This window comes from Melopsittacus undulatus, chromosome Z (assembly GCF_012275295.1).
Source record: "Melopsittacus undulatus isolate bMelUnd1 chromosome Z, bMelUnd1.mat.Z, whole genome shotgun sequence".
Classification (NCBI taxonomy): Eukaryota; Metazoa; Chordata; class Aves; order Psittaciformes; family Psittaculidae; genus Melopsittacus; species Melopsittacus undulatus.
This window is the reverse complement of record NC_047557.1, coordinates 87890780-87899742: the sequence shown is the minus strand read 5'-3', so window position 1 is coordinate 87899742 and position 8963 is coordinate 87890780. Positions and strand designations below refer to the sequence as shown.

General features: G+C 37.2%; 1 protein-coding gene across 3 annotated transcripts; it reads right to left on the bottom strand.

Annotated features, from left to right (window-relative positions):
• Positions 1-481: 481 nt before the first annotated feature.
• SNX20 (sorting nexin 20) lies at positions 482-8758 on the bottom strand. Of its 3 annotated transcripts, none has more exons than XM_005152214.4 (4): positions 8644-8758; positions 6545-6722; positions 4766-4917; positions 482-2370 (listed from the first exon to the last, which is right to left on the bottom strand). In XM_005152214.4, exons 2-4 carry the CDS (start codon positions 6708-6710, stop codon positions 1702-1704), a joined length of 987 nt encoding a protein of 328 aa, XP_005152271.1. In that variant the 5' UTR covers positions 6711-6722; positions 8644-8758; the 3' UTR covers positions 482-1701. The 3 variants fall into 3 exon arrangements, with proteins under 3 accessions (XP_005152271.1, XP_030907716.1, XP_030907718.1); XM_031051856.2 differs by having other exon boundaries at positions 6557-6722; XM_031051858.2 differs by lacking the exons at positions 6545-6722; positions 8644-8758 and adding an exon at positions 5400-5420.
• Positions 8759-8963: the final 205 nt, after the last annotated feature.

The following is an 8963-nucleotide window of genomic DNA, read 5'->3' as shown; positions in this document are numbered from 1 at the left end:
TCAAGTTGCCTGAGTGTAAGGCAGACCCCAGACATACTTTCTTTTTTGATGCATTGTTATTAATTCAGATATCCTCTAAGAAGGTGATACTTTTGATCCATTTTATCTGACCTGCAATACGGCATGTTGTGGGAAGATTAGTCCATAAGTTTCTTGGTTAATTACTCCTACTTCTCTAACTTCTCACTATTCTAACAAATAATCTGTAATAACAAATAAGCCACGACAAGTGTTTTGACACTTAGCTGTTAATAGCTACTTAAAACGTCAACTTTCCACCCTAGATACTCTCATTATATTCTGTGTTTTTTCCAAGCCATCCTTTTTGTAACAATGTAAAGCAATGTTTCAGAGGCTCAGTGCACTTTCAATTAACTGAGTATTTCATGTCCGGGAGATAAGTTAATACAGTTATTCCTAACTTATAGATGGTGTCCTTGCGGTGTGTGTGTAGCATCTGTACCTGAGGTACAGGCCTGAAAGTAGTCAGTGTACTATTCAGCAAGGAATAATGACCCATGCTAACATGACATTTAATTACAATATTTATGAGAATTAATTTACCAGATTACTGAAAAAAAAGTGTATGGGAGAGACAATAGACCTGAGGGAAACTACAGAAGCAGGTAAACAGAGATATTTTTTCAGCTCTTAGGAAGCTTTCACAGGAGCGTTAGGGCTAAGAGAAGTTTCGAATTTGTACATGTGGGTTGCCTCTCTAAAAGAATGAGCTATGATACTGCAGTGCCACCAAGATGATACTTGCATGGTGTACTAGGCTGTAAAACTAAGGCAACACCCAATTTACATAAACCTCTGAAAGGCAACAGGGAAGCACATGCTTAACACAGACTGTCTGATAACCATGCCTTACAGCACAATTAAATGCTAACATTATATTAGCCATATGTTTTCCCCAACAGCACCCTTCTGGGGTTTCTTTGCATTATGCATAGAGCAGACGTGGCATGAATTTTCTACCCTGGACAGATCTTTACTTAAAGATCACCCCAAACAAGGATGTGCCTTCAATGCAAGTTATAAAACTGTATTAGCTACAAAAGGGAAATGAAGCATACTCCCTCATCTCTGACAGAATGATTGTTGCTTGTATATCATGCTCCTATCAAATTTGATTGTAAGTGTTACCCCTAGGTCCTCCTTCCCTCAGCAATCGACTCCAGTGGGAACAGGACCAATCCCACCATTCTCAGAAAAGGCAAAGTGCTGTTTGACCAGGCTTCAGCTGGAGGACTAAAAAACTAGTGTCTGAAGATGGATCCTTTAGATTGCATTGCCTGAGAAGGTGTTTCTCTTCTTGAAAAGTTTCCACATAAGGAAGCAATGCCTCTGATTCTGCAGATTCTTAAGGTCTTTATTAATTTTTTTTCCCTATTCTGACTTTTCACATGAAATAGGCTATTTTCAAAATCAGCAAATCATAAAAGATTTTTTGTTGCAAATTTGTTTCCAAAAACCTTAATAAGCTCAAGTGCTCTTCATGTTTGTAGAGTAAGTATAATACTTTCCAACATACATGTAAATGTTCCTTCTAAACATGAAAAATATATCTTTTTTTTTTTCTATTAATGCAATATTATGTTACCCTAACAGGTAATTTCTAGTTCTTATTCTTTCAAAAGCTTGTATTTGGGAATAGAAGTTGACAGTTTTACTCTTTAAAGAAATTGTTTCTTGTGTTCATTGTACATACTCGCGAACTGCAAGTTCTTTCAGGGTAAAAATACGAATGGGATCCTTTTTTGCCTTCCATTCTTCCAGTTTTTCTTGCAAAGACAGAAAATCCTTGCCAAGTTCATATGCTAGAGTGATCATTGTTTCTAACAATGGAATGTAATACTTGTGGCTAGTATGCATACAAAGGTGCGACAGAGCTTTTTCTCCATATTCAAAGGCACTTGCTGGGTTTTCCAGGTCCTTGTGGCACACCACTATGGCACAGAGAGTAGGGACAATTGAGACAGGGTTGCCTCTTGTCAGCCTTGCCTGGAGACCAATGACTTCCAAAAGGATTTCTAAAGCTTTGGTGTACTGGCCACCCCGCAGGCACCCATATGCTTCCTGAAGCTCTGGCCTTGTTAAAAAATCAATAAATTTTTTTGATCTTCTGATATATTTCATAGAATATAGAAGTCTCAGGTAGTCCTTGAAGGCTAACTTTCTCTCATTGATTATTTCTTCTGTGAAGTTCCCTGTCAGGGTTTTTTTGGGAAAGGTCACATCTTCCATTTCTTCACTAAACTCATCCAGCAGAATCCTATGCAGTTTCTCAAAATCTGAGTAACGGCGTTCAATTACAGACTTGTTGCTGTCAAAACTCCCTGTTTGCAGAATGATGATTTTATACATCTAAATGCAATGAAACAGAAAAAACAAGCATGAGAAGGACCACTCTTACCTAAGTGCACTCAAATTTTGTCTGCTTTAAAATCTGCAGCCATCAAATTAATAATTCCCTCATCCTGTTGTGCTATACTTTTGTCACTAGATTTAACCTTAGTGTGTACGTAAGTTGCAATGCACTAACAGATCCCATCCGGCATGGTGCTGGGAATGGTGAATTAGCAGCAGACTGATGCAAGTAAAGACTGATACAAAGCATTTCTGTAGCTGAATTTTGTTTATGACAGCCATAGCTGCTGCAATCAATCATCTACAGTGAACTGAATGGCTTTCCCAGACTTAATATTGAATATAATCTATTTTACATTGGTCGTAATACTCAGAAATGCTATTTGTATCAGGCATTTCTAGGAATCTGGGGGTATTATTAATGCTGTGGAAGAAGAGGGAGTATTTGGCAGCAACGTTTAGTGTGTGCAAAATAAGATGGAGCAATTCCAAAGCCTGTTCTCCCTTTTAAATCATTGTCCTGTTATTCAAAACTTATTTGGCATATAAATAATGCAAAAAATTGACATTTCTACAGCAATCAGTTTGCCATCCAAAACTTTTCACTAACAGAAAAGCTGTCCACATTAACAGTACACAAAAATACGTCTTCCTCAACTCTTCACTACCCTCAAAATGACAATAATAAATGTGATATTAGAAAAATTGATGCATAATAAAATTTTGTGTTACGTGATGTACAAAACTGGTCTTGATGCAAGCACAATGATGCTGAGAAAGGGCCAAATCTTTGATGAATGTAAACCAGTGGAGTTCCACTGAGGGCTGCTTAACTGCATCACTGCACACCAGCTAAGGACATGGACTGTTGACCTTGCAGGCTTCTAGACAATGACCAGGTTCATATTCAGCTTGACCCTGTTTTCATTAAATTATACAAAACCTGGAGGCATTGTACTCATGCCAGTTGTTTCCTTTGCTGCTGTTGAAGAGTGCAAACCAGTATCAACATTATTTTCTGTCTGATTCCTTTCCTTGATTTTCCTTAAAAAGAAATTCTCTCTTTTAATCTTCATAAATGATCTCTACAGGTGCTCCTTGAAAGGTTTCTAAATTTGAGCTGACTTCTCTGATCTCTTTTCATTTGTAAGCACTGTGACATTTTCCTATACTTTTTCCTACTCTCTGCTGAAAATATATATATATGCCTGATGCATATCCAAAACAAAGATTAGAGCAATTTTTTAAGCTATCATTTTATCAAGAGCAGCTAAGTGAATATTTTACAAGTACTTGTTCTTTTCTTTGTGGAGTATGCATGAAAAAGGGCCGAAATACCATTTAATTAGATAACCATTCAGATTGGCTCAATTTTGTTGTAATATACATCTCTTTGCCTAGGCATGTAACTTATGGCTAAGTCTAACTACTTGCACATATACTGAATCATACTCTTGTTCTCATACAGTTATATTAAAATAATTTCTAAATAGTCACCAAGCTAGATACTATTGAGTGTATGCAAGTATGGCAGCACCTAAGTAGGTGTGTATAGTATGCAACAAGGTCTTAGGACAGTCTCCTGAACGTTTACCTGCTCCATATTCTACCAAGCTGCACCATCCCGTATCAGAAACTAGTATGATTACTAGTATTTTTCATCTACAGTTCTCAGAGGTCCTTGCAAACAAGGAAAACATCTCTATTTCACAAGAGTACTGAAAGAAACTTGCTGTAGTCTCTTCAGCCACCCTGAAGGCCAGGAGCAGAACGAGAAATAAAAAACAAGTGTCAGTACTGTGAATAAAGATAAAAAATCCAATTTGTTCTGTTGTTCTGTCTCTCATACTCATGCTTCACCTTAAAAATATGACAGAAATATACCATCTAATGGAGCTCTGTATAGGTAAGGGGAATGATCCCAAGCAACCTAGCTGGAGGATGTCTTAGACTTTGTCAGCATCAAAGAATTTTGCACTTCTGCTAACATAAATCTCTGATGATGAAATCATACAAATGCAATGCAGCTGCTACAGCAGGCTAGCTCAGTGGAAGTGCAACTATACTGATATTTTTATACTTGTGTGAATTTCTTCAGTATTGACAAGCCTCCAGGTGTTAAGGACACTCAAGTGACTAATGCACATGGTATCACATTTCCATTGCTGCAGATATTGTGAACTGATTGTCAGAGGGGTATTTTACAGGAAGATTCCATCAGTTATGCCCATAAGATCAGTGATAACAAGTTCTTTCTACTCAGTGTGATCACAGCTTGCAAAACTTGGCCCTCAGTAAGGCTTTCATGTAGTGAAGCATGCTGTGTGCTGTGAAGACCCCTGCAGAGTGAATAAAAACTAATGATCTTCTTACATATTCATTTTTAGCTTACCACATATTTAGATAAGTGATGCTCTACAATTCTGGTTGATGGGATTTCAAAAACAAGTTTGACTTGTTTGCACTGGCGTTTTTCATTCCTCCAATATTCCTGAAGCTCCTTAGTGGTCATTGAAGAGTTGGGACCTAGGGATGCACCAGAACCTGAAAACAATAAATTTAGTATTTCAGATTATAACTTTTGCATTTGGAAAGAAAACTTATGCATTTATTGTGAAAGGAAAGGCTAGAATTTCTGCTTCCGTAAGACCTAAAGACTGATAAAATAAGTGATTTCACTGCTAATAAAGACAGGTCCAGATTCTTTGAGGAAAGCTACAGTGGTCTGACATTTTGAAAGACACTAAATAGTCTGCAGAATGCAAAGTAATATAAAATTTACTGACAAAAATTATAGAACGTCTAGGTTGCAAGCTTGGGCACAGTCTGAGCAGGAGGTAGACTTCACCTTCCCAGAAGTAGCCCTAAGAAATGCTGACTCAGTCTCCTGAATCAGATGTTTCTCCAGGCTTCTTTGTTGCTAAAAGCAGGAGATAATACAGTGCATATATTCAAACATTGAGTCTACTCAGATACTGGGCTTGTGCAGTAATGGGTGAAAGCTAAGAACACACAAATGTCCTAACCTGACAGGAGAAACTTGGATATCCAGCTCAGCCAAAGGAGGAATTCTCATTTCTTCTTATCTTGTAGCGAAGATGATACCACAGTTCAACCACAAATATTTTATATACCTCCCTTCCTTCCTCTCTCTCTCCCCTCACAGACACACACAGACACACACAGAGACATAGACACATGCACATATAAAAATGTAGGACAGCTGGTTGAAGACTTTGCTTACAGGGGAATTTGTTATAGTTTTTCAAAAGGGTGATTTTCTGTCTTTGAAATCTACTGACAACAGTTTTCATCAGGCAGTGTATGGGCTAGGAAAGTGGATTAAAAAATGGAATATTCATATTTCAGTGGGTACACCAGTCCCAATTTTAAATTAATAATGTCTCTGTCAATGCAGTCAGCTGAAGTTAGTCTGCAATATATCTAGCATTCAGTCAATGGATCTGAATGATCACAAATGAATGGGAAGATAACAGTTTGATGCAGCAATAGAATTGTAAAGGCACCACAGTACTCCTTTACTGGCCCCAATTTTACGTGTTCTTAATCATTTGGCCATACAGTTTCAATTATCAAGGCCTTTGGGGTTTGGCTCAATCACTATGAAGCATATATTTTCCTAAGGGACGAGGTGTTTATGACATCTTTGCAGGTTGAAAATCTTGATGAGATGATATATATATTTGGATTATATATAACATTTTATTTAATAACAGATGTCAGCAATCTTAGGCATAGTGAACGTGCCTCTCCATAGGGCATGTGAAAGACTACTGCTTGAGATTAGCTTCAGTCTTGGTATCCTTGCTGATACTGTCAAGAAGTTCAGATTTTGTGATATGCAGAAAGTCCACTCCTGAGACATGCCATCTGATAATCACCATTTTGATTCCTTGTGTGTAACTTAAATCTGGAATACATTTTATGTGTAAGGGATTGAAAAGGAAAGTTCTCTGTGTGCATATATACACCAGAATGTGCATCTGTTTCACTACTGCCACATTATTATTCCAAGTTTAATTAACGCTTATTTTCAGTGAAGTATAGCAGTGTAAATCTGGACTACAGATAAATAAAACAAAGTTTTTAATAAAAAAGATTAATGGCATAAATAGCTACATGAAAAATAAAATTAAAGGGTAGCATCAACCTTGCAGGTCACCTTTTTCTGGGTTTTCTTTTCTCACTTGACAGGAAATTTCAGCCTGGGGTTGATTTTGCTCTTTATCAGATGGACTTGTGGTAGAAAACGTAGTAATCCTGTTTACAGCTTCCAACGGTTCCCTTTCTGCTGTGCAATGTGAGTCTTGGTCCATCTCAAGCTATCACTGAAAGATTGGAAAAATGACATTTCTTAATAGCCTGCTTTTAGAGCATCCAGACTGATAATCTTTTTTATTGACTTACTCATTGGTCTCTGTGAACTTGTAGGATGGCAACTGAAGTTTCATAAAAACTGAAGTAATAAATAGAAATATCTAGATAGGCACCAGTGAAGAACCATTTCTATACCATTACCACTGGAAGTATTTAGATATCTTCTTGGCAAATTAAAATTAAACATGAGAAACCTAAGAAGTTATGTTGAATAAGAGGAGGTGTGGAACTCCATTCTTATCTATGAGACTTCTGGCATACACTTCAGTGGGGGCAGATTTTTTTTCTACCTGTATTTTGCCCTCAAGCTTGCTAATATGAGCTCTGATGAACTAAAATATTGGAGATAATTAGTATAACCAGCAGCCTGGTCCCTTTACACTGCTAGGATTCACTGCTTTTAACACTCCAAAACTTGCCATCTGTTCTTAATTGCAATATGTAGGACAAAAAAGGGCAATATCTACTACAGTATAATATATTTTTTTCATATTTCACAGGTTCAAGTTCTCTCCAGAGATTTGTCTCTGTGCTATGAGAACAAAACAACTGAATCTGACAATGGCTAGATGGAAGGACAACTGAGTTTTCTAATTATTGTACAGAAGCATTCTCCCGTTACTTGTCCTTTTAACTTATATACTGTGCTTGTAGTAGATCTATATTCCTGTTCTGATATGACTACTGTTTTACCACATGCTGATAAAATAGTTAACACAGTATACTCTTTGCTGGGGTACTGTGTTCCGTTAGCACTGCTGCTCACAATTCAGCCAAGGGGTGAAAATCAAATGACAAAACAAACTACTTCTTTAAAAAACAAGTCTCCCTGCTACAGGTGTAAAATTAATGCTCAAGCAGAGGCTATTAAGTAATGAGAGGGTTTAGTACAGGGATGTTGCTACATAGCATCTTGCCTCCACTTTTGCACCACAGTTATGCAATACTGGATACAAAGGTGAGGAAACCTCTTCAGCAGGCATATTGAGTTCTGGCAAACTGCAAGGCCATACGATGAAAAGCAATTACTTTCCCCACTGGAAATAATGGAAATGCAAAACACTTTCTTCTAACAGAAATCCTTCTTCCTTTGCTGAGCTTGGATAAGCAAGTACAGACATGTCATCCTCCTTAATAAGAGCATCATGGAAGCCCTTAATTTTGGACTTTGGACTAGAAGGTAAAAGTTCTCACTGTTCTAGTTCTTCTTAAGATCTTCTTTCTGAACATGAAGAGTAGCACTTATTGTCTAACTGCTCAGTCTTTGGAAAACCATGACAGTTTATCCCAAGAGCATAAACTTGTAAATATTATTTTTTAATGTAAAGATAATATTAAATATAGTAGATTAAATAAGATATCTGAAAATTGCCAATTTTAAATTACAACTCTTTTTTTGAAGGTGGTATAACCTCATAAGCACAACTGTATTTATTCTGAAAATATGTATCATTTTATATATGCATAACTTTATATGCATAAAATATGTATTCATGTCTCTCTATATAAACACTTCTTTAAAACATGATTTAGCAGAGAAACACAACACACTCATAGAGTAGAATGCAGAAGTAAATGTTATGATATACAAGGCTTCTGCCTTGAATATGCCTTGAAAACTACCTGTACTTCAGAGAAACAGTTTCAGTTTTACAATTAAAAATCATTGTAAGCTCTTTTAACTAAGCTGTAATTTATTTTTACACATATATATACTAAAAAAAAGTTGAAACAATTCAAAACCACTGCAACAAATTACACAGTTTTACTCTGAGCAGAAACTCATCCTGTTCCGTTTCAGTGTAGATGCCAGTCTAACTGCTCCACTGAGTCATAGGTAACACCACAAACCAAAGTGCACAGTGTACCCACCTGGATACTGCTGAAGATCTTTCAGTTGTGGTACCTGCATAGTGTGTGTGAAGTCACAAAAAGCTTGCTTTGTGTTTTGAAAACGCAGAAAAATATGTCTGTGCTTTCTTCTAACAGGCACATTCTGGGTTTCACAAAAAGGAAGGAAGAAGCCTTGATTAAATCAGACTTCCTCATCCAATTGGCTCACTGGTTCAGTGCTGACTGATTACGCATGAGGTTTCCTATTTGCTTCGAACAGCTCCTGCGCTGTCTGCCAGTGAGACATGGCCTGTTGCCCACAGTGTGGCTCCAGCAGCAAGGGCAGGTTTGCAAACCCG